General features: G+C 41.7%; 1 protein-coding gene across 1 annotated transcript in view; it reads left to right on the top strand.

Annotated features, from left to right (window-relative positions):
- Positions 1 to 2,557: 2,557 nt before the first annotated feature.
- The window catches only part of LOC136752791 (zinc finger E-box-binding homeobox 2), a 47,718-nt gene continuing 23,632 nt past the window's right edge, over positions 2,558 to 26,643 (top strand). Inside the window, exon 1 of the mRNA XM_066708410.1 lies at positions 2,558 to 2,768. Within this exon, the coding sequence (XP_066564507.1) occupies positions 2,711 to 2,768 (58 nt within the window). The 5' untranslated portion in view covers positions 2,558 to 2,710. The remainder of the gene's footprint in view (positions 2,769 to 26,643) is intronic.

Here is a 26,643-nt window from a genome sequence, read left to right as displayed (position 1 = left end):
CACCTCCAGTGATGTGAACTGAAAGTGTTAAAATAAAAGGAACAGCCAGTCCGCATGCTGATATTAGGTCTTGGGTGAAAACTTGAGAGAGGAAAAAAGAGAAAGAAAAAAAAGATAAAAAGTTTGTTTATTTCTTCCATTCCTATATTATTTATATCTTGATTATTGTCATTTGAGATAGCATACAGAGGTATTCTGCATGTATATTGTTATTAGGCTAATATTATTTTCATTTTTTCATTTTTCATTTTCTAAACTCATCCCTTGCTTAAAAAATTTTTTTTGGTCGTTGTTTTAATTTTTTATTTTTTTTGGCGGGGTGGGGGGGTGTTTGGGGGTTATATTACTATTATTATACTATCATCAACATTAAAAAAAAAATAAAAAAAAATGGACGTTTACCGACCTATTTCTCCACATATCAAGAGTAGCCTAAACCGCACAACACCACAGGAATGCTATTTTGAACCTGGCAATCAAGGTGGTCAGTGGACTAAAAGGTTGTACATATTTGGATAAAACCTATTATAATATCGCATTTACACATAAAAACGTTGTTCTCCTCAAATGCCGTGTTTTGTGACAGTAAAAATTGGTGTGCAACACAGACAAACGCATATACATAAGAGAGAGACATTCTTATATATTTATGCTGTTTAAAAAAAAGGAGTCAGTCACTCTTAGGTAGGCAAATACAAGATGACTTCTGCAGCTCATAAAAAGGCAGCTTCTCTATTGTAGCTCATGTGTTTATGGTATCAATTAGCACCGTATAGAATAACAAAGAGACAGCGGCGCATTACTAGATTTTTCCTAAAACAATGAGTAACCCTACCCTTGTTCTTGAAAAGTGAAATGGAGGAATCCTGTCTTCCAGCCTAGCCTACAGTGACCTCACAGCACAAATGTTATTAAGCAAACTGCTGCAGCGCCAGCCGAATGCACTTTTTATATATAAACAAACATACATATATATATATATATATATATATATATATATATATATATATATATATATATATATATATATTTCAATCATACAACACAGAAACACACGACGATTTAGAAACAAAAAATGGATACATGGTAAACATTTCTTACTTATTCAAGTTAGAAGAATGTTCCTCTCTAATGCTTTTCTTTATAGTTTTGTTACATTGTATAAACCTGCCCTAAGTAAAATCAAACAAGAGATAACTGAAAATGCGCATGGTTTTTACGACCCAACTTAAACGACAACGTTACATTGCACAAAATCAATTAATTAATTTGCGGATGCACGCCAGCAGTTCGCGACTGGGTCCCGACAGAGTCCCAGCAGCGCGTCTTCTGTTTCGTGTGACACTTTTATTTTCTTTCCTCGTCATTCTTGTGACTTTCCCTCCTTTAACACTATTTAATTCGTTGTTTCTCAGAATTAATTCATTGTAATATATATTCCTCGATGTCATGCTTTCATTACATGTAGTATTATTATTCAAGTGTTGTCGGGTCATTCGCGTTCAATTCTTTTATTTAATGTGCAAATTGTCCAAGACAGAACAAACAAACAAAAATGAATCGCCAACTCCCGTGTGCTGGTACTAACGCTGGCGGGACAGTAACTTTGGAAAACGAGTCAATGGAAAGGGGGTCGTTTGTGTGGATGTTTTTGGTTTGCAAAACCCATTATGACCCACAAAGGACGGCCACTAATGCGACTTATTTTATGGATTTATTCCACGCAGACCACTAGCAAACTAGAGAGAGGGGCAGACACTGGAAATTAAAGAAAGAAATACAAAGAAACAAACTGATACATTTGAGGGTCTGACTAATGCAAATCTGATTTGCAAATGTAATGGGTAAGTGGGTACATGAGGTCTAAGCATCTGTGGGCACGCTGATAGTGACGGCCGGAGGGGCTCCCATAGCTAGGACACCGGACTGATCTCCCGCAATGCCCGGTCAGCCAGGGCCGGAGGTGCCAATGGGTCAGGACTCCTTACTGACACCTCTACGGGTGCATACCAGCAAAGACTGATAGCCAGATACAGACAGAGACAGACACCCAGTTAGACACATCGATAGATAAGAAAGGAGATAGACAGATGCTATAGCCCTGACCAAAAAAAAAAAAAAAAAATGAAATTGCGTACTAGTATAAATAAACCACCAACACCTACTCAAATAGGTTAGGGGTTTCAAGCTATCTCCTTTTCGGTAAATTCAAAACCTAACCCCTTTCTTGATCGCAGTGGCAGATGCAGCTGCGTCAGTGACAAAAGAACCCGACTTTTGTCACTTTTTCGCACTTACCTTTTTTTTAGCCTACCTAGGTGTGAAAGCCTGTATTAGCGCTAGCAGTGCAGAGAAAGGGGAAGAGGAAGAGAGAGAGAGAGAGAGAGAGAGAGAGAGAAAGAGTACCCGATCATGTTTTTTCTTCTTCTTCTATTAAAATGAGTTTGATCTCTGAGCTGTCAACCGCGTACACACAGACATACGCACTCACACACACACACACACATACGAAACACTGAGCATCACTCACACTGTTATCCTGCGAGTTTACGGACAAGACCAGCCCCTGCCATGACATCACCCACCGTGAGCGCTCAGTGGTGATGTGGGGTCGCGGCATGGCCCGGAGACATCTGTGAAAGACGGCAATGTGGACAACTACAACTTTCCAGCTCCCTCACCGACTCCACCGTCTGAGCTAACCAACAGGATGGCAGAGGAAAGCAGGGGCAAACGCAGAAAGCAGCCGAACCCCAAGAGAAACCAAGGTAGGGCGCTGTTCTGTAACTTTATATAGGTTATAGCAGTCTATACGGATAACGGGTTATGATATAGGAAGGGCATTTCCGAGATGGGCTTCATTACATTTCTCATCCTTTTCTTTCAAGTTGGTATCGGTGGTTATGGATTATCATAATCCCGTAACACCCCCCTCTTTTCTCTTCTCTTGGTTTGCTTACTTATTTTTACGCGACACATCTTGTCCAGGCCACTTGTTGCCGACTGGGTTATAAGAGCGCTGTGAAGCACTTTTCCATGTGCCTATACAAAGGGAACTATGTTGGACTATACATCTCCTAAATTACCGTACACTGTAAATTAAATATGTATATATACATAAACAAATAAGTATGTATCGGTTAAAACGAGGAAGCCACTTTTTCTATACTGAGATGATTGCGTATTGTGTTAAACGAGCCAATGCCAGGGCATGCTTTGCTTTTAAAGCCCCGATTTAGGCACCACTGTCAAAATGCGGGGCGAGAAGGCTAGATGCGTTCATGTCGGAATAAACTACGAGCTTTGCCGACTGTCGCTTAAACGCGGCGCAGTCTCAGTCAAGGGCAATAGGACGTCGGGGATGAATGAGTGTGCGGGTGATCGGCGACCCCAGACCCCGCCGGGCTGAGGGATGTGTCGGGCAGAGATCACAGTTGCGTGGAAAGTCCGCACAGTCAGCGTCCTGCGAGCACAAGCGAGAGTGTCAGTCTGGCGCAGTGGTTTCTGTACAGCTGTATACCAACACACACACACACATACCCACACACACACACACACACACACACACAGCTGTATACCAACACACACACACACACACACAGCTGTATACCAACACACACACACACACACACACACACACACACACAGCTGTATACCAACACACACACACACACACACAGCTGTATACCAACACACACACACACACACACACACACACAGCTGTATACCAACACACACACACACACACACACAGCTGTATACCAACACACACACACACACACACACACACACACACAGCTGTATACCAACACACACACACACACACAGCTGTATACCAACACACAAACACACACACACACACACAGCTGTATACCAACACACACACACACACACACACACACACACAGCTGTATACCAACACACACACACACACACAGCTGTATACCAACACACACACACACACACACACACAGCTGTATACCAACACACACACACACACACACACAGCTGTATACCAACACACACACACACACACAGAGCTGTATACCAACACATACACACACACACACAGCTGTATACCAACACACACACACACACACACAGCTGTATACCAACACACACACACACACACACACACACACACACACACACAGCTGTATACCAACACACACACACACGAAAAACGAAACGAAAATGAATGCATAGCAGTTAACAGACTGTACTAAATCGACATTCCCGAAATAACTGCACTGACATTTTCTTGCATGTATCCCTTTTTTATATATATATCCTCATTTCAGTAGTACTAAAAGGATATCTGATCACTCATTAAAAAAAAACACATCTCTTTTGTCGTCCCCACGCTTTGTGTCACAAAATATATCCATAAACAGAGTCTATGCTGTCAGTGGTTTATAGCGCATGTATTCTTATATATGTATAATGAGTCCATTTTTCGTTTTTACATTTCTACATAGCTATGTTTGGGGGACAGAAATATGTTAATATGCTACAGAATTTAAATGAACGTTTAAATGGAAAGGTTAAAGGTTATACATATAAGTATATAATCAAATTCAAAATAATAAAAATAAACATTCCTTACGACAGGTCCTCCAAACAAATCGGTCCGCGTTTCAACATAATTAAATAATTTAAAAGTTTGTATGCGACTGTTTGAAAATGGGATTTGCTTTATTGCTTTTTAGTGCGCTACAGCAAAATTCAATCCATCTATCAAAAACAAAGTTGTTCACAACACTAGTCTAGTTTGAGGCCGAATATGTAACCCATATAAGGAGTACGGTGTGTGTTTTATAACTTTCCACTGCAGGCTAAACGTCAGTGTCAGAAAAAACTAAATACATATATTTAATGACTGCTACGGTTTACAAATCATCTATAGAACACCAAAATGGTAGATCACACATCTGAAGTATCAACCTTATTCAAGTTTTCAAATGATTACAATTTGTTCTCCAAAGTACCAAGCTAAAACATCTGTATCAGTACACAATTTAATTGGACTAGACTCATAAAATGCGTATTTATTAAGTAGATTCTAACTAAGTAACTAACTTTGAATTCTGTGTAATTTACTCTACAAAATTGCAACAGTGCAATTCAGTTTTATTAAATGTCTGAAATAGTAAGCAAGTGCTTTTTAAGCAGGCCTGTTTTATATTTTAATGTCATTCTCTTATGCATTACTAAACTGGGAGCACACAACACATTATTTGTAGAAATAAAATAGGAATGAAAATGCCTATGAATTTGAATTGAATTGAATATAATGTTAAAATTACTACGTTTAAAATTAAAAGTATATATATGTGTGTGTGTGTGCGTATTATATTATCTTTCATTTGAGAGCAGAAATTACATTATTAAACTGCATCCTAATTGATTATTTGGGTAGATGAATACAGTTTTATTTTAAAGAAATTACTGTCTGTAGTATAAGCATGTCCACACACTCCCACTGCAGTGTGCAACCAATAATCATTGGATGACAAGAAAGAAAATATAGCTGAATACTTATCACCAAACAAATTAAACCAGGCAGTTCTTAACTGCAACACACTTAGGACGTTTTGCTTCACATTGGACTGTAAAGCTTGGATTTTCATTTGCATGTTTCTTGGTTTTGTCATGAAGCTAATTCTCATCTGCTCCTGTAGCTGGAGCAGATTTTTTACATATTAACAAATAGTTTTCTTTCCTGTGTGCAGAATGGGCAGCACAAGCCCACGCTTTTTACTTTCTCATGCATCTGAACCTCATGTATGTTCTACTGAGGGTTCTTTATTCATTTATCTTTTTTATAAAGGGAAGGGTAAGCAAAGTAGGGAACCACAAGATCGTCATGAAAAACTGACAAGTGGGTTAAAAGCACAAATAAAAAGCAGCAGTTATTTTCATGCACTGTTACCTCCTTGCTTCTTGTTTTTCATACTACTTTTCAGCCCAGGTTGCACTCAAAAATAAACTTGCTTAGGTTCACCAGGAGGAATTGAAGTACCTCTATTCACAAAAGTAGTGGCATTAGAGTGTGCCAGCCTTCTGCAGAGGAATTTCTCTTGCACGTTGCCATGACCTACAAGTCTGCATGGCACTGAAATAATCCTTCCTGCATTCAGAGCTTAGATGAACCATCTCTCTACTGCACCTCCATGGCCCTTCTCTCTGTACCAGTCTCATCAGTCTGACTGGCATCCTCAGCTGGACATGAGATGGTTTTCTTCAGAACTCGTTGGCTGACTCACCTTTGAAAATGTGTTTGGCGGTCAGGAGAGTGAGTGAGTGACATGGACACCATGTTGTCAAGGGGGAATAGAGAAGTCACCGACATGTATCCGGTGCTCGAAGGAGTTACAAAGCACGAGGGCAATTATCTATCTTTTCCAAGACTATAGATGCAGATGATCGCAAAAAGTTTTATGAAATGTACGCACACAGTTTATTGTCTTGCTTGCTCAGGCACATGCGGTGCAGATGGATGTAGCTTTAAACTCCACTGAAAGTTCAGAACCGTTTGGTTGGAAATTTCAACATTCCAACACAAGCTTTTTAAAGAAGTGTGTACAACATATTTTCCTGCACTTAATAAACAGATTGATTGAAGCATCTGGGAAATTATGTGAAAGGCATTTAAAAAATCTATTAGTCATATGGGAGCAACTTTAATTAGACAATTTGTACAGATTTTTCGTTCTTATTTCTTTTTCTTCTCTGAAAAACTCCTTGAGCAGATTACAGAGCATAGTTGGGAATGTGTTTGGATTAAGGACAACATAACACGTGGGAACGCCGGAGGAGATAAAATAAAAATGAACTTGGCACGCACTGACAGAAACAAAACACAAGATAAAAATACAAATTTGAGAACAAATGCACAGCAGAAAAACAGAGTGAAAGCCCTCGACCTGAAGTGTAAATTAATTACTTGGCATATCAGGCTAGAATATAGGTGCCAGCATGAGATTCACAGATGCATGGGGGGGCACCTCAGAATCTGAGGAGACAAATGGGCCATTTGCATGTGTCACTGTAATGCATACCTCCACCTGGCTTAGACCTGCTCTGAAGCAGTAATTGGTTCATGCAGCCTGTTCTCAGAGTGCAGTGTGCCCTATAGTCCAGAGGTGGGGGGGAGATGGCGAGAACTCTACAAACAGATGAAAGAAAAAGGGCTCAAACCTTGCCATGTTTTCCTCAGCTTGCCACGGGACAGCAGCTTCTCTGAGTGCCCGGGGTGCCAGTGGAGCCCCAGTAATTCCTGGAAGGAGCCACATCAATCTTGTACCATCTTTCCCTGGTAGGACAGTGGCATCAAAAGTAGGCTGAGAGTAGCGCAGATTTTGAAGCTGCAAAGTGTGTTGTCTTCATCTTTTCCACTCTGCCAACAAAAGCTGCAAACCTGAAGGGGGGTGAAAGTTGGAGGTATAATAATACATTTTTTTCCTGGTTGGCCTTTGAAGAGCATAACCTTCAGCTCAGTAGATGGGGTGATTCAGTCACAGAACAGAACAAGTAGAAGGGAAGTCAAATGCCAAAAGAAGAATGAAACCCACTGGGTACTAATACGGGTTCATTAAAAAGGCAATAACAGGAAGTTATGAGCAATTCCAAAATACAAAATCTCAAAATCTCAAGAAAATAAAAAAATAAATAAATAGTCAAACTATTTTTAACCACGAGAGTGAGATGCACACAAATATATTTTCAAATTCAACTGTAACATGAAACTGATAAATAGCAATTTTCTCTTAAAAAAAAAAGTATTTCCTTATTTGAAACCCCAGCCGTTTTTCTTTTTAAAAATTGTATTTCTTCTTTTAAGCGCTTATTTCATCTCTCTTTTTTTTTTCTTCATTGATTTCCAAACCCCAGTCTCTGCCGGCAGCTGGTGAGCAGATGTCTGGCAGGGTCTGGCACTGTTTGTCGCAGGGCAGTGTAACTGTGGCACCCTGTTTTACGACAATCTCTCTGTTCATTTGAAGCCCAGGCGTCGAACTCAGCAGGGGGGGCGGGGGGGTATGTCGGGGGGCGGTTGGTGGCAGTGCTGATGACAGCAGCCCGTAACAGGCCCTGCAGGGGGGTTTTCTCTCTTCACTTCACAGAGAGAAACTGAACTGGATCCTTGAAATCATTTATTTATTTAATTATTCCTGCACTGTCACGTGGGAATGTCAGCACTGTAATCCTGTGATTTTATAAAGTGTTCTCCTGTCTTCTCTGTGTGGTATCAAAGAAAGCTGCTGACTTTCAGAGCCTTCAGAAATGACACTTTACACCAGCAACATATTCCTAGCCTTTCCGAGACACACGGTTGTGCGTCAGTTAGGGAAAATCAGTTTCGGTGGCTTGGATACCTTACCCAGGGAAAGTGAGACATAGTGGTCTCCCAGTGAGCTAGGCTAGGATTCCCGACTGGTCCCTGCTGCTGGTAAGCAATCCTACTTCTCTAAGGAGCATCAGGGGTAACCTTTAACCACTGCTGGTCACTGAGTCTTCATGTGAACTTCACTCTATAGAAAGTCTTGACATTAAATACTGTAAATAAGCTAAGCATGTCAGCTGATATTTTCAGTTCCAGGAGAACAAACAAATTTAAAACTTGGATGCAGCGGTGCATTGAAAAAAGTACAAAAATAATGGTGACTGCAAACACATTGGTAAGGAGGGGCGGTTCCTTTACTGGGGTGGGAGTTGGGGCAGTGAGTCGTGGCTGGTCGGCCTTGTCCACGGCCATGCAATGCAGTCCCGAGCTCCTCTGAACTCTGGGCACTGTGCTTCCAGGGACCGCAGGGACTCAAAGTGTGGAGCAGTGTTTATTGTTCAGTCTGTCTAGTGTTTACGTCTATGTTATCTGTGGTTCCCAGCAGTACAGAGGCTCCAATTAATTGTTTATATTTTTCCCTGGCACGATTCACACAGCCAATCTGCTTGCTGCTCCAAGTTGTGTGCTGATGACTTTCGCTTGAGCTACACAATATATATATGTTACAGACCACGGTGGATGGACTGCGACTTGACACAGATATATAGGCAACACCCACCAAGGGGGAGGATCAATTATTAGGCCCCAGAGAGCCCAGGCAAAAAGGCTCAACAACTCCTGAACATCTGCCACGGAGGGTCACCCAGGTGATGAGAGGATGTGACCGGGAGCTGAGAGGGGAGGGAATTGATACACAAGCAAGAGAACACACCACCTCCACACCGTACACAACTGTTGTTGTCTCTTCAGGAGCAAGAGCTATTTCACACTCAAGGTCTCAACTAAGACACCGCGGCTAGCCTCTGTAATGATTCTATTTGATCTCTCCCAGGTGTTTGTCCCCTTTAAACAGTGGACCACTGCTAGTCAATACGACGCACACTAGCAGATACTCCTGGAACATGGAATGGTGTGCTCCATCAGAGGAAACCTTTTTTGATCAGTGCTGTCTGGTCCATTCACAGACACTGGCTGTGCTCTGTCCCCCTTCTGACATGCTCATTTGAATTGCTTTCAGTTCCTCGACACTTTCAAGCTCCAAGATGTCATGCAAGTAAAACTGCTACTTTCTGGGATCTGGACACCTTTAATTAAGAAAAGCGGTGCTTTACATTACTTGTTCTAAACGTTCTATAAAAGCTACGTGCAGATGTGCATTTCCACCTATAACGCAAGACAAAAACAGCTGGATCCATCACATATTGTTACAGTAATGTGCGTTTTCGCACCAAAAGTAGGCTTTCGAGGGACTCGCAGGACTCCCGCCCTGAAAGGGTTACAGTTTGACAAGACTCTGAGTGACACCTTACAGTAGTCATCCCTGCCTTAAATAGACTACGCATATATACCATGTATGAGAGTCATATATGACACCTTCCTGAGGTTAGATAGGTGGTCCAAGTGAGATGTCCTTCATGTGGTATCTTTGCTGGTTTGCAAAATAAAATTACTTGTTTTACTTTTTTTCCTCTCTCTCTCTCTCTCTCTCTCTCTCTATTTTAATATGATACGTTTGCTTAAGTAGGAGAAAGAAAATGTCAATTCTTGTATCACTTGCATCAGTAGTAATTACACACTGGCATGCGCGATGCCTGGTGTTGCCAACTGGCTGCGTGATAAGTAGACAATCGCAGACATTTTAATGTGTGCCTTTAAACTCAGATGCATGTGTAAATTGTGCATTCATATCTTTGCTTAAATTTACGCTATTGTTTAATTACTACCTGGCAGCAGAACAATGCAATATAATCAGAGTAATTAACATGCTCTGCAATTCTAGAACTCTGAAATTAGGTTTGTAAACCTGTACCCGAGACTGAGAGGCCATGAAAACCTTCAGATCCATGAAAGATGCTCGTAAAGGATGCAGACCATATATTTGTTTTCCTTTCCTTGACAACACAAGCTGTGAGGATTTCCTCAAAGTGTGAACAGCAGACCATCAGTATTGCTTAGTGTACTGGGGAGTGCCTGGGCAGACTGTTGATAACAGAAGCTACAACACACTGAAAATATGGGCACTGGCAAATAATATATTTCCAAGATTAATTTTGTGTTCAATTAATTACATATATGACTATGGTCTGTTAGAGCAGCCTCCTGGTAATTAAGCTATTAATAAATAGAGGCAAGCAGTTGTTTTATCAATTTGTATAGACTGAGAAGTTATCGATTGTGGTTTGGGGATAAATAGGTTGTTAAAATAGTGCAAGGAAAGAGACAGTAGAAAAGTATCTAATTTTTAAACCCTGAATGCAATGAAAGGCTTCACAGAGTCACCCTCTGTGTGCGTGCTGTATATGGTTTCATCCAATTAACGACAACGTGGCAGTTGCTCTGGTGACAACACTAGTATGGTGCCCGTTTACCAGGCGTGCGTGCATGCTTGTGAAGATCTGCGTGTCTCTCCCAGTCCAGGTGTGTGTTTTGGTGAGAGGCGGGTGGAGGGAGTTCACAGAAGGGGCACAACATTGTGGGGGAGGGGCGGGCACAAGGACGGCAAGCCTCTCCTCCCTGGAGCAGTACCTGCACCTGACAGGTACCACCTGGAACAGCCTTCCACTCAACCTTCAGTCCGTCTTACCTGAGGAGGTGTGGGGGAGGGGGAGAGAGCGAGATTGCATTCCAACACACAAGCGAAAGCTTCAAATTTTATGTAGAGTAGCCTTTGATTTGGAGAAGCTGTGGGAGGCTGGGCTCTTATTTTTTTTTAATGGAACGATAGATCTAGGGGGAACAAAAAAGTTAATTAGGTGAATTTATTCAGGTGCTTCAGTCTGTTTCAATTTTATTGTCTCGTACTGTGCTGTTTGATCGCAGTACTATTATCGAATCATGGGGGATGTGAAACAGGGGACTTGAGGATGCAAAACCGAGCAACGAAACATCGTTTAGTACTTGCATCGCTGTAAACTGCTTCGATGTATCCCATCTGTGATGACCTAAGATGCCAGTTCCACATCCGCCTCAAAAAGGGTTAATAACATCTACATGATCATGAAGATTCCCTTGTGACTGTGATTTGACTGGTTACTCTTCTGTAGTTTAGTATGTTGCTCAAACTTCAAAATACAAGGGGGGACAAAATACTTTTGACATGCTTTCGGGGAGGTCAGGGGAAAGTACACAAACATCACAGAGAGCCTTTTAGCAAAGCTTTACTGGCTCAGACAGGTGCGCCGCTCACACACTTCCCCATGTTATGTCTTCTCAGTTTGAGAAGACTGTGCAGATGCAAGCTTTTGTTACTGGAATATCAAGACAGCGTGGCAAGTTACCTGAGCAGAGAAACAAACCAAAAACATCAGCGTTTCTCCCTCATCATCAAGTATGAGGAATAAGCGAGAAATAAGATGGTGGAAGTTACCACGGTACAAAACACGCAAACATTCTCTGTTGTTAGTTTTTTTGTCCCCAAGGAATTCAGTTTCAAGTCCCTTTTATTTAAGAACGGTTTTGAAATCCATCAATAGTGTATGTAGCTCATAAATAAAAAGATTATAAAATGGCAGGGCTGCTAACACTTTAATTGAATGACACAAATTGGATGCATTTATTATTCTGTGCATTAAAATCAGTAAATTGCAGCTTTCTGTATGGAGGGGGAAAAGTGTTTTAAAAAGCAGATAGTTTGAAAATATGAAAACAAGAATCTTTATTTTGCATGTGTATGTGTGTGTATATCGATCTCTATATATAAGCACACATACACATACAGAAATACATCAACATAATTCTCTTTGTGAACGTGTTATAACCATTTATTTCCACAGGGGTTTTGGTTCCTCAAAGGGCCGGTGAGCCTGGCCTTCCCGCCTGCTGAGCGCTGACCGCTGTGATCACCAGCTTCAGCCTAGGTGCTAAAAAACACTAGCAACACCATTTTTTAACACAGACTCAAAATAAACGCATGAAAAGGTGCTACTGGTAGAAACCTAGCACCTCCAGTTAATCCTTTCACTTCTGCACAACAGTAAGACAACACATGATCAGCTATCAGACATTTCTGCTGTGTCCACAAAAAATACAACCCACTAACAAACCATCAACCAAAATATAAAAAAAAACATATTTCTCCGGCAAGAGAAAATGAAATGTTTGACTTAACTCTTCATGCACTTTGGGAAACTGTAATTGTAGGTCTCAGCTCCGTTGACTGCAGAAAGTGTTGCGAGCAAGAATTGCAGAGCCCAAAACAGCAGAGGGACCCACATCTTTAGAGACATTCAGCACAGAACGATGCAGCATTTCTACATTGTCCTCACTACACTTTAACGGTGAATCGCCAAAAAGCAGTGAAATATCGAGAAGACTTTGAGCGAGCCCGCTCTCCATAAAACAAACAGAGTCCCACACGGAAAACCAGAACCTCTTTGCTGGGGGTCCATGTGTGCTGCTTTAGCTGTTGAGGAGAACCGTTTACAATGAGAAAATACACTCCAGGGCAAGGGCAGGCAATGTTGGTCATGGAAAGAGTCACAGTATCTTCTGGCTTTCGTTCCAACACATTCTGACTGACTCAAAGGGACACATTATCATCTTTACTGGCAAACACTTCAGAAGTTTGCCAGGTCTCTGTTAAAATCTTAAGACTTTCAGAATTAGGGTCTAGAGAAGAAACAGATTTTTTTTTTTAGGAAAAGGACAAGGGAGAAAGACCGAAGCCACTGAACTTCGCAGAACGTAGCGTCAGTCCGGGTCCGGGTCCCTGTGGACTGCAGACATCTTTTACAGGTCCAGTTGTATATAATAGCTGTGTGTCATTTTACTGCAGGTTTGGTTTCTTGCGGTAAGAACAGTGTTTCACTTTTGGTCTATAAAGCAGCATAGAAAAAAAGTGATTTTTGCAAAGGAAACTTATAATGAAAGTGGCATTTTAGCAAGCAGATACAGGTATCACAACCCACAGAATTCTTGAGGTCTGCAGCGATACGTTTTTACTCTTCTGCTGAATCTTATCCCACAAGACATCAGTAGGTAAACTAGAGAGGAAACTAGGGGTTCTAACCACTTAGCCCAAGTACTTCTCAGACATCATTAAGAACCTCAGACAGGTTGTGCTCATGAGACTGGCACCTTATTAGAAACTGATTTTTAGAAGTGCCACGTAGCAACAAATAAAGGTAAAACGAAATAACAGCAGCAAATAATTTGTAGCGCAGCGTAAACTAGGTCATGCATATATCTAATCAAGAGGATTCGTTTACATCTACAACTTGAAAATAAAACGCTCTTCACACATCGATAGAATGAGAGGCATTTTATAATAAAATAAAATAAAAAGACTTACGAGCTGTGGTGCATGATTATCGAGTATGAATACACTCAATCATTCAGGCTTTCAACAGTGCTAAGATATGACATCTCTCTGGAAAACTGTTCAGACACTTCTCTCGTGATGACGAATGGTATTAAAAACGTTTTTTCTCCGGTCAAGAAAGAGTAATAACATTTTAAGACGAGAGGTTGTGTAAAGCAGTTAGGTCATCAATTATTTTCGCAGGCTGGGATTAAAAGTAATAGTGTTTCTCTGGTCTTTGGGTTGGCTCAGCTTATTAGAAGTCTGACCTTTTTTTTCAGGCACTAAAGTAAATGATTTGGGGGAGGAAATTATCTTCAATTGATTTAGAACAGGTAAAAGGTTGGCCTTACTTGCAATCTACAGTGATGCCATTGTGGTGCAATTTATACACTGGGACACCTAGAGTCAGCAGTAACTCTTACCAGAAGTGTGGGTTAAAAGCTTTGCACAGTAACCAGATAGTAGGAAGGGGGAAAAAATGAAATACAATGAAAACACTTGCAGAGGACAGGAAAGATGCCTCTGAAGGCAAACATGCAGTCTGTTCTTTTCTTCAGTGTCTTCTGGAGGAGTAAGATGCTGTCAATAATGGGAAATAAATTAAAGTACAGTATAAATAGTGATTCTCAGCCACAGGCTACTCTTGTGGTGAAACTCTTTGAGAGAACACCACTCTCTCTTTCCTTGGGGGTGTCAACCAGGGTTACAAAGCTGAGGAGGGGGAATCCCCGCCACTCCTCTACCATCACCTTTGAAAGTGCATAGCCAAACTGTAGCTGCCGTCATGGCATTTTCAAGAAACAACGGAATTGCTGACCTTTCAATATGTAATATTTTATGTAAGAAGCACTCATCTGCTCTGGTCAGGTGGGAGTTTGTGGGCTTTTTCTTCTTTAAAGTAATTCTTATAAAGTTTGAAACTCCTCTTTATCTCGGAGGCTCAGTAGCAAATATGGGTTATCAATGGAATCTTGTGCCGATTACTGCACGCGTGCATCTAGTTTACTGAGCACAAGGGTGAGGTGGCAGCGCTGCAGGGGAGGGTAAGAGCGAGATACATACCTAGCAGGAAAACAGAGTAAACTGCTGAGGAAAAAAAAAGGGGGACAAAAATGAAAGAAAGACAGACAAAGGGGAAAGGGTTGACGAGAAGTGGAAAAATAATCAAAGAAAAACAAGCGGCAGATAGTAAACTAACTGTTTTCATGTGCCTTCACGACGGAAAGCTTCTCTGCTCTAGAAGAAAAGGGCCCAATTTTCTCAAAAGGCTTTGCACAGGGAAAATGTATTGTAAAACGACTAATCCGAAACGAAAGAAATATCCAGTTAAAAAACGCTGATGTTATAATAGAAACATTACGTTTCATGCTAATAACAAACAGGTGTACAAATCGATGTAAAACCTGGACGCTGTTCACTTGGAAAGGGTCCTTGGTGGTTATTAGCTTCGACAGTCGCCCCAAGAAGGTGTTTGGAAGCTGCGCGCCGCTCCACACTGCGCCGGGACGGGCAGCTGGGCTGCGTGGCGGCAAGGCTGGGCGGCCGTGCCTGGCGGCTGGTGCAAACTCACTGCCGCCTCTCTTGCTCTGATGACGAGCGCTGGCACGGGCGTCCTCAGCCTCTCGCCGCCACTGCCGTGTCTCACGGTTGGAACTGATTTGGTGTCACCGCTGACGGCACACATTGTTCCAATCCTCAAAACCACTTCAAAGATCTCATCAAAGTCCCATCACCAACCCAGCCTTCTGGTTCAACTTAATTTTCTTCTAATCCCAGTCACAAGGCTGCGTTTCCTTTTGTGATATACATCAAAGACGCTCTTAAATTTAGATTCCTCTTTTTTCTTTTCGTTACGTTTCTTTTTTTAAAGGTTTGTTTTGTTTTTCGGTGTAATTAATTAGGCCAACCTCGTGAGACTTTTTTGTCATTTTGCTTTGATACGATGCTTTAACTGTGATTCACTTGTATTCTTAAAAAAAAAAAATCCATTTCATGCTTATTTATATTTATTTGCATAGTTTGTTTTTCTAACAACCCCCGAGGATTTAGACGTTCAAATGTCAAAGCATTTTGTTGACTCATGAATATCGAATGCACAAGCCGAGCTACAAAACGTATCCACCCAGTTACAGAGCTGTTGTGTAAGTGAATTTTGTCACTAGGTATTAGTAAATGCTAAGAGGCCAACTTGGGGCATGGTGTACTGTTATTCTGCTCCTAAGAGACTGCACAAAAAACCACTCAAACCACTTCAAATTTAGGAGCTCACAAATGTATACATACATCTGTATATTTAATGGAGATCTTGGTGTTATTTTAACAAAATACACACTGGTATGAAACTACTATCCTCTGATGTAAAAAGAGCCCTTTGATGATTGGCAAATTGTTGTTTAGCTCATTTTTGCCACAAGGAGATAACGGATACCTAGCCCAGTAGGGAACTCTGTCCTGTATTTTGAAGGGCTAACTCTTTATAGAGCGAGACCATTATAAACTGTGACTCAAATTGATCAACGTTTAATAAATCGGTGGAGTGTTACTTTTTAAAGTTCCCAGTGCAATAAGTTGGTGTGTTTAGGGTCCAAACAGCGATCCAGGGAGAAGCAGGTCCTACTGATTAAGTAAAGAATTAGTTCAAATCCAATGGGGATGAGGAATGTGCCCTTTCAGAAGAGGTTTTTGTGTCGCAATGCATGTAGCCTGCCTCACTCATGGCATCCTGATTTATCTGTGCAGATCTGTAGAACGCCAGAAGGTGGCGCCTATTTTACTGAAATCAGGAATAAAAGAAAAAGTAAAACCCCAACAAACTAGCAGTAACCACCCTGCCGTGCCCACAGTGGAGGGGACCTTGAAAGACAACAGTCTGGGCATCCACACAGTCCATAAAGCGAGCGAGTCGTCCCAGTGAGGCGGGCGGCTGCAGACTCGGGACAGTTTGTTGTAATTGGTGGCAGAGTTTGGGCAATCAGTAAAAGCAGAAGAAAGAGATGGCTTCATTTCTTGACTTTTTCACTCAATAACAACAACAACAAAAACAATTATTATTATTATTATTATTATTATTATAAATATTTTCAAAAGCTAAAAAGTCTGAATTCAACACTAAATTACAATCTTAATAATCATAAAGGATTTTAAGTGTAATTGACTATACATAGGCGACTTATTATTTTAAACTTCCCCCAAAAGGCCTCACAGATCACTCCTCTACCCCAAACTAAAAATACTGTGTTTAGTTTAAAAGAGCAGCAATTCCAGGCTTGGCACAGAGACCCACAGGGAGCATCACATGACCTGTATGTTCCCACGGAATGGAAAAAGTGGGAGAGAAAAAAAGATGATAATATATAAATACAATTGAAGTTCTGTTCACTGAGCCACTACTTTATCTGTAGACAGTTAGAGGCTGAGCAAACTGCAAACAGCTCGATAAGATCAACGACAAAGACTTTTGAAAGAAGAGGCAGACGTGAAAGAGACGACGAGATTCCCCCTCACAGACATGCATGTCGCAGCACAGGGGAAGGAGCGCTGGGCCTTTGAATGAGGGAGATACACTACACACTCAGATCCTTCCACATTCATGTTCAGTCATTCACCTCGGGGGAAGCACCAGGACTCCAGTCCTCATACTGATGTTTTCACTTTGTCAGAACCAGAGTGGGTGTTAACTGAGGCCAGCCAAGTCCCGGGAAGAAAAATCACATGCCCGTACGTGTTGTTTTATTTCTTGTTCTGTATATTAGCCATTTTAATTTGAATTCGGGTTTCAGTTTCATTGTTAAACTGTCATTGTTGCATTTTTCCTTCTGAGTATACATGGGGTGTGCTCACAGTCCTGGAAATTGTGCACTATATTTTGTCTGTAAATGACCTGAAACTGGGCCGGACTAATCGGGATGGGCAACTCAGGTGCAATTAAAGGCAACTCCATTCTCTCTTTGTGCTTAAACCAAGAACACAACCTTTAGAAATTACAGCACAGATAATAAACCAGTCTGCTGGCTGTCAGTTCCAAAACCATAAAGCAGAGAGATATATTATTGCCTATTATGGGCTTTGTCACACACCACACAAGACGTTGGTTTTCTTGCCTAGAACAAATTAGCGTTAAGAAGCCCCAAAACAGATGCTGTTGTGGGGAAGGATTCATCCTGCCAGTTTCTTCGCTCATCTTGCCTGTTGTCAAAAACGGAGGGCGGACAAGACAAAGTTCCTGTGAGAATTAGCAATTTCCTTTCAGGATGATGTTTTACTTATTTTTTTTATCATCGGATTGTATATTATTTTAAAATCCAATAAAAAAAGCAAAATACTGAATCTGCGAACACTGAGTCTGCATATATAAAGAATTGTAAGCACCATCAATGGAACCTCTAAAAAGCACTCCATCTCCATGATCTGACCCAGCAGACTGGAGCCGCTCAGCTGGATATCAGGCCTAGACACAATTAGAACCGTCAAGCGCTACAAATGCCCAGCCAATTTGGTCCCGCTACTGTTGACTGCTGGGGCAGAGACAGAGAGTCTCACAGCCAAGGCCTGAACTGCCACACTGTAAGACTACAATTCCTCCTGGTGTGTCAAACGAGGGCTCTTACTGGATGAGACAGTCAGCAGCCCTGACTGTCATGTTTCAGCTCAGCCCTAATCAATAAAGCTGCTCGTTATGGGGTGGGGGGGGGGGTGACAGCGAAGGTCAGCAGGGCCGAGGTGTGTTGTCCATTCAAGGATTTGGCACTAAAATCCAAGTGACGGGTCAGATAAGTTACTCCCACTTGAAGCTCTTGTGTACTTCAGAGAGGGGTGCTTCTCATCAAAAGAGCACTTGCCTTTTGTTGTTCTTGCCGTGGATGATGTGATTTACAAATCCCAACTGACGAGGAAGGCTGAGGCAAGCTTACAAATCACAGGATTGAGCAACACGGTAAAGAAAAACCATCAAGGAACAAAACAGCGATAACTGTCAGTGTAAAACACTCAAATGATTGGCAGCCAATGGTACCGTGGAACACTGAAACCAGCTCACTTTCCTCAATGGCCGGTACCACTTGAGGCTATGATTAATGTCGGACAACAGGGTATTGAAAGAGTGTGGAGAGATACCTGTCCCTTGCTGTTAATCATACTTAACAAGAAGGCACACTTATCATGTATGGTTTATACAACATGTTGCAGGTCAGAGAAAATGTGAGTAAGGTTTGTTAATTAATTCTCATTTGCAAATGTGTCAATGTAAGTTTAATTGGAGGCGATCATTTTAATATGAGATGTCCATACTTTAGCAGCTAGCATACATCCATATAAAACCATTCGAAAGGTCCATAATTTTGATTGAGTGACAGTTATACTGTGACACCATTAGATCAGAGCATTGCTTGACGTATCAGAGCTTTGGCCGTGAGGAGAAGACCAAAACTAAAATCAAGTGACAAATATTCAAGCTGTGCCTGCTTCTAAAAGTCCATTCCAGGTGTATTAATGAAAACACAGACCAAATCCGATATGAAAAACAGACCATGACTACTTTTTTAATAACCCTGTGGGGAAGCATGTGTCGGAGATTGTGCAGCTCTCAGGATTATACATATTAGAGATGAAATGCCAAAACATTACCATTATAAAGAAGGGGGGGTGACCGCCGGAGCCAAAGCTCAAAGAGTTTGCAGGGACGGCTTGTGGGTAGGGGGTTACATTTCCATCACTACTTTGAAACTGCTAATCATTGGGAGCTGTTAAATTCAAGCAGAACTGTGATAGGGGGTATGAAAAAGAAAAACTGTCAGCCTGCCATATGGATTTGGAGCTGAAGAGAAGACGTATGAATAAGGCAACTCTGACACCTCTTATTAGACCAGCATGTCGCTTAAAATAAGCTTTTTAAATAGGCCTGGCTTTCCTTCATCAAGATAAAGTTGGTCAGTCACACCACTTGATGGCTGAAACTAGGACAGTCAGTCTTTACTGTCTGTTAGCTGACAGCCTTTCCAAAATGACGAATTTACTCTATGTGGCACAATACTTATTTACACACATTCTGAAAGTCTTGTTTATTGTTCAAGCCCCGGCCCGATGCACGCACAACAGAAAACACAACTATCAGAAAGCACGACGATCATAAGCTCATATGCAAGGTTTTTTTATGACACACTTCCTATTAAACTTCTTCAAAGGTCTTTTTTTTCCTCCCCCTTGACTGTGTTTTAATATTTCGGAGCACAAACTGAGGTTGAGACAAATTAAAAACCCACATAAGAGCTGGGAGAACAAGCAACATTTCGAGGGTAAAAACAAATAATCTGCACAAGTATTTATAGACAGTGCTGGGAGAGTTTGGAATCGCCAGGAACGAATGATTTTTATTATTTTTTCTTGAACCGTGTGGCAACTGCGTGGGCCTCCATTTCTGTGCTTTAACGAGTCGGTGGCTTTTTACAAATGTGTCGGCAGACATGGCAGGCTGTTTCACCCCGTGCTGAAAGCCATGTTTTCACAACACGGAAACCTCGAGCTCGCCAGAAACAACCGGAGAAAATGTGCACTCTCTGGCCGGAGAGCCCGTCTCGTCTGCACTCTGTAATCATGGCTTTTCAGATCGCATATAAATGTTTCAAAATGTTTCAAATACGAACCTCCCCCGTTTTTTTTTCTTCATGTCCTTCAAGTCCCACCCTTCCTCTTGTTAAAAAAATTATATATATATATATATATATATATATATATATATATATATATATATATATCAAACTGTTTATAGAGTTGAAGTGGGAGAAACAGTAAAAGAAGTCTGACGTCAGGAAGTCTGTCACTTAAGCTCAAGATGATGATGGTAAACCTTTATGACAGAACAATGCAGGGAAACCACTTGAAAGAAGCAGCACTGAGCCAGCACCCTGCTCACTGCTCTCTCTGCCTCCACCACATTGCTTTTCCTTATTGGGGGGGGGGGTGAGCTCACTCGCCATGTTTTTGTTTTTTAACCCTTTTATTTCTGGTTCCAGAAAGTTTCCCAAACCTCTGCTGCACCCCCCTTCAATCTATGCGTTTTGCCTGATTATTTATTCATAATTTGTACAGTGCCTGGCAATTTTAACGTACATTATCACCATAGTTCCTGTCTTGGGAGGGTGGGGGTCTCCAGGAAAGTTTGTTTTTTAATTATTATAATTTAAATAAAAGTTAGTATATTAAAACATAACAAGCACCGGTTGCAAATACATTATGCTTATGAATGTGTGTTTGGGCATCGTAGACACGTCAAAAGTCTAGTTCCACATTGATATCAAAGATGTATTTTCCTCTCGGAGGATTTGTAGGTCGTTATTGTTCCTTCCCGAGGTGCAATGATCAGGTTGTGGTAGCAACACTGACGCACTAATCTCGAACACCATCAGTGCACAGGATGGCTGTGTGGCTCCCTTCTCTACCCTGCTTCATACAAAAACTTGTCTTCTACTAATATGGCCATGTCTTCAGGGGGTTAACATACCACAGACTTCCATATCTGACACAACCTAACAGAGAGATATATGGTGGTACATCTGACTACTGGCAATTTATTTCTGTTAATAACCTGTTGCTGCATCGTCACACCACACAAACTGTGGGTTTTCACACCACTTTGATGGTCAGACCACTTTGACGGGTCAGACCACTTTGTGCGGACCGCCGACTCACAGACATGCAGAACTGGACAACTTTGCAAAACTGGGTGGAAATGGCAAACCTGTGTAATTTGAAGGCTCATAGTAGAGACCTCAAGCATTAAAACCCTAAAAGACTACTGTACTGAATTCAAGCAGCACCGTGTTCTAAATGTATCAGGATTACTTTCATAAACTCTTGCAAATATTGCAGCCATAGAGAGTTAAACAACTAAACAGTATGTGTTTACAGAAAGGCAAATTAAAGTTTTAATTTTTTTGTTTTGTTTTTTGCTTCTTCCGACTCTTACATTTCAATTGTCAGCAAAGCGGAGAAAAAAAGGAAACCAAATACTGCAGTGGAACTGGCCAACCAGAGAACCAGCCCAGCTGGGTGCCCTGCCATGTGTACGGCAAGCACAGAGACGCTGTAGTAAGGCCGCAAATACACAGTGCCAGACACGTGCAACACAGAGTCTGCAGGCAGCCATTGACTGGGGCTTAAAGGAAGGAAAGACAGCCACTGCGGGCAGGAAGGTTGTGCTGTGTGCTACGAAAGAGGAAGAGTGAGAGAGAGAGAGAGAGAGAGAGAGAGAGGCAGAGAAAGAAAAAGAGAGAAAGGGAAAAATAAAGAGAGACAGGGAGGGGAGGTGGCAGAGAGAGAGAGAGAGAGGAGAGGCAGAGTCAGAGAAGGAGAGTGGGTGGCTGACTGAGGTTTATCCTGCTCAGCTCTGTGCAGTCCAATCTGTCGTTCACTCTCGCTCACATTGTGCTTCATCACTTCTGACACAGCAATCTGTAGGAGTAGAACTGAGACATGGTGGAAAAACAAACAGATGATTTTTTCTTTATTTCATTCATTCTTCCTGTCATGGTTTCTGGCATCGGGCTAATGTAGAGGTGTTTTTTGGGATATCTGTCGTTTTTTTTTTGTTTTTTTTAAGGCTGCTATCTTTTCCAAAATCTTCTTATGAAATATAATAAAAGGACAAAGCACACAGATTTTGCTTATCCATGATATCAAAATGCAGATCAGTCAGAATTTGTTTAAATAATTTCTTCATGCATGCAAAAAAAAGTAATAATTAGTAAAATAATAATTTTGCACATGTTCTCTGTGACCTGAAATAAAACTATAAAAGAAATGTGAACGGAAGTTCTTTCAACCTGCTGCCATAAAACAAACTGCTTTCATATTGCAATAAAGCAGATATGACAGAATACAAAGCACAAAATAGAGCACACACAAACAGATGCAGCTGTGGTAGTTTTGGCCTTTTCAACCAAGTACTTTCTGCTGCAGACAGTCATACAGTACAGCCCGAGCTGCAGAAGTGAATTTTCATACGAAGACCACCAGCTGCCCATTTTGCTGTCAGTAGATGAGGTGAGGAAGCATTAGGGGTGGGGGGGGATAAATAAAAAAAAGTTATGGATGGTGAAACCATTGAACTCTACTACTACTGAACTACTCTAAACTACAGGGTCTCGGTAAACACAGGTTTTGAACACATGGTGAGATCAGCCCATAACGAAACAAACTGAGTTACCTAACAGCTTACGAAACCCTTTGGACATGCAAAACAACATGGAGGGCAGCAGCACGTGTTCCTCCGAGAACACTGTTGCAATCTGGCCCCAGAACATCAGCTCCACCAAGCCCTGGATCACCAGCTGGCAGCTTCAAATTGAAACAAAACAATGTGAAAAACTAGAGCAACAAAGCCATCAATTCTGCGCTTAATTCGTTGCAGGCATTTGAAACTGCTTTTGGATGAGCTCCGCTGTCCGGGAGCACAACACAGAAAAGGGTTTATTTGAGTGTCTTTTCAGTGCTCGGGCTCCACGCCTGTGTCATTGATCCGATTAGGACTTTAGTCACTGTGAAATAATTACCGACTTTGAAGTCGTTTGCAATAGCATTCTCATTTTCTTTGTTGTAATAAAAAGATGACACATGCGATCGGTCTGTTTATCTGCGAGAGAACAGAGGCGGCATTTAAGTAAGGAGTTTGTAAAATGCACAAGTCTTCTAGTCACTTATAGAAGTTTTTTTTTTTTATATATATATAACCTTTTCAGTATCATGAAAGTTCATCAAAGCTAACCATAGAGTCTGAGAAATGACGCAGTGGAAAGAAAGGGGTTAATTAGATTCAACTATGATTAATGAAATTAATTAGATAACACAGTCACAGCGCCACCTCCATATGCATGCTTCAAGACTGGTCCAATCGCCAACACAAGCCAGCAGGAAGTGAAGCATACTTTGTTGTCAATTGTGGCTTTAAAGTCATCTCTGTTTGCGCTCTGTGATACATGTTTCTTCTCTTGACATTTCCTTATTAAAAACTAAAATAGCTCATGTTTCTTGATTCTAGTGTTGTTAGCACTGCAAGTTGTCTCTGCAAGAGGCTTTTTTTTTTTTTAATGGATATGTACTTCCCAGCAGCCTTCACTTTCCAGTTACGTACTACACATATATTTAGATGAAAAAACAAAGAAGGCCTTTAATTGTCCCCCTGTTGTATGGCCCATATAGGTACCACTACTAATACAACAGAACTGATAGGAGTCCAATTCCATGACTACAGAACTCGTTAACATCGTTGAACCAGTTATCAGGATAAATTATGAGATCCTTTGCCAGTAAACAAAATATACCAGCAACATATCCACTGCACAAGTTAACATTACATAAATCAATTCAGTGTATTGAAGTGTAGCCTAGTCTTCCTATGTACTCTGCACCAACATAAAGCTGGAATGAACAGAGGGTGCCCAGTAATATACACCAAGGTAAGGCACTGACAGACAAGGTTACGCTTGGCAAAGATACGTCAAGGTAGATCTCCCCCCGCCCACCAACCAAAAACAGTATATAATGGTGAAAGGAAACCACGGCCGACTGTTTGAAATAACAGATGACACGGCAAGGAATTTGGAAACCATTTACGTGCTGATAAAGCAATGACGCCTCATATTACGAGAGCGTGGAATAGCATAGAGGAGGAGCGGCCGTGCCCTTGGGAAGAGCAGGGCAGTGCGTGTGTTTTTTAGAGAGAGTGGTGGTGGTGGGGGGGGGGGGGGGGTTCAAAGATGTGAATAACAGTTTACCACAATAAACCCTGCAAAGGGCCCTTCTCGTTTTTAAGAGCAGATGTGGAGCCGCAGCCCGTTGTAGTGAAGTAGTGTACAGTAAAATTCCTAGACAGGGTGGTGTCCTGTATGTTTGAGAGTAACAAGAAAAAATAAAGGGGAGGGGGGTAATGGGGGGGGACAAAAAAAGTGTAGATTTACAGTTTTGTTTTTTGTTTCTTTTCCGTTAAGTGGTCTCACAGCTCGGTGGAGTTTTGCTAGAAGCAGCTTGCTCTCGTTTCCACAGTGGGACTTCCCCCGAGGTGTTTTTTCCTCTGCTGTGTCATTTTTGTATCTGTGGGAGGATCAGTTCGAGGGCAGTCACCAGCAAGCAAACGCGCGCACACACACATACTCACAGGTACCATGACAGGCACAAACAAAAAGACAAACAAGCAGGGCAGCGCTGACATGAGACACGGGAACAGATGTGTGCACACGGCCCAACACATGTTGTCCCTTAGGCTAAAGGACAGAAATGTGGAGGTAGCAGCTCTCCTACACACAAGGCACTGAGACAGAGAGACAGACAGACAGATGGACATGCTCACAGACCGACAGCAGCCCTGCCACACAGCCACAAGCTCGTACCCACACAGGAAAGCAAGCAAACAAATCATGTTGACAGGTACACAGGCAGCCAGACCAGCAGAGAGAATCTCACACACAGACACAGTGTGAAACAGGAGAACGTCAGCTGACACTGGCAAACAGAGAGGATTCTGAACAGATTTACAGTTTGAAACAGCAGATCTATATATCTAATATTGTTATTATTAGAATTAAGTATTAGCTTTTATACTTCACAATACTTACACATCTGAACAACGCATGTGGGCATTACATGCTTGGTTAATTGGGATTTATGAAATCAGGCTGTTATTGATTAAAACTGGTCAATGATTAATGCAATGTTTAAAATAATGAAATGCACAAACACAGTTCAAAGCATAGTTCCATGACTAAGACATGGGTGTAGTTTGAGATAACGGGGTGACGCTATTCAATCATGCTGCAGTTTTGAATTACCAAGGATAGGACAGTTGTTTCTGTTAAATCAATATGAAACCGAGCAACATACCTGAATTACAATCAAAGGGGATAGAAATTCATAAAGCCTCTTAAATTGAAGTGTGTTTTCTACATTGAAAAACAAAATACAACCATTACAGTAATAATCATTAAATAAATGTCATACTATTGTCATCTTTTACAATAACAAAAATCTTGACGTAAAAAGCTTTTTGGATGGTATAAGTTAATAAAACTGGCACTGACCCACCATTCCAGGGACCCGCGCTGCTCTTATTTCTTTCGCCAACACCATGTTTGGTAGCTACTTTTGCTGGAAGGAGATTGTGGCTCCAGGGAATTGTCTACCCAGTAACCACAATGGGGAACCAGGCAGAATATATAGAAAGAGTACCCCCCCTCACCTGATAAATCAAAGTTTCTGTTCACCCACTAGCAGCAAGTCCCAGACATGTGACTGCAGAGAAACGTCACTTTCAGAGAGGCATCTTAGGGGAAAACTGCCTGTAAGCAAGGGGTTTGGAACTGGTGAGGGGCAGGCGGGCTGGAGTTTTACTGTAATCAGATCCAAGACAGTGGCCTGGAGGAAAAGGGCACAGGGGGATGAGGTGGGGGCAGTTTCTGATACAGCTCAGTAATCCTGGAGTGAGGCGTGGGTCATCTTAAGAGAGCACTTCACAGTGAACACAGCCACGGGATGTATGGAGGATGAGTCAGATGCAATCATCGTTGTGCAATTGTCTTCTGCAAGTCATCACCAGAACCAGGGAAAAACAATATGAAAACCCACCCGACACAGAAGGCACACACAGGGGGCTGGAGCTCAAAGACGCTGTTCTGCTAACCACATTGACTAAGCTCTATCTTAAGAAACCAAAGTGGGCTTTCTTGTTTTTGGCGCTCACGTTATGGCACTGTGTAGTACTGACATTTAGGGTAACAGTCAGCAGGAGCTGGATGCAAATGCAGATGCATGCATCTCAGTCTGGGCTGGAGGCCAGGTGCCTTGGTGTTAATAT

This window comes from Amia ocellicauda, chromosome 7, assembly GCF_036373705.1.
Source record: "Amia ocellicauda isolate fAmiCal2 chromosome 7, fAmiCal2.hap1, whole genome shotgun sequence".
Classification (NCBI taxonomy): domain Eukaryota; kingdom Metazoa; phylum Chordata; class Actinopteri; order Amiiformes; family Amiidae; genus Amia; species Amia ocellicauda.
The sequence above is the reverse complement of the archived record's forward strand: the minus strand, read 5'-3'. Positions and strand labels throughout refer to the sequence as shown.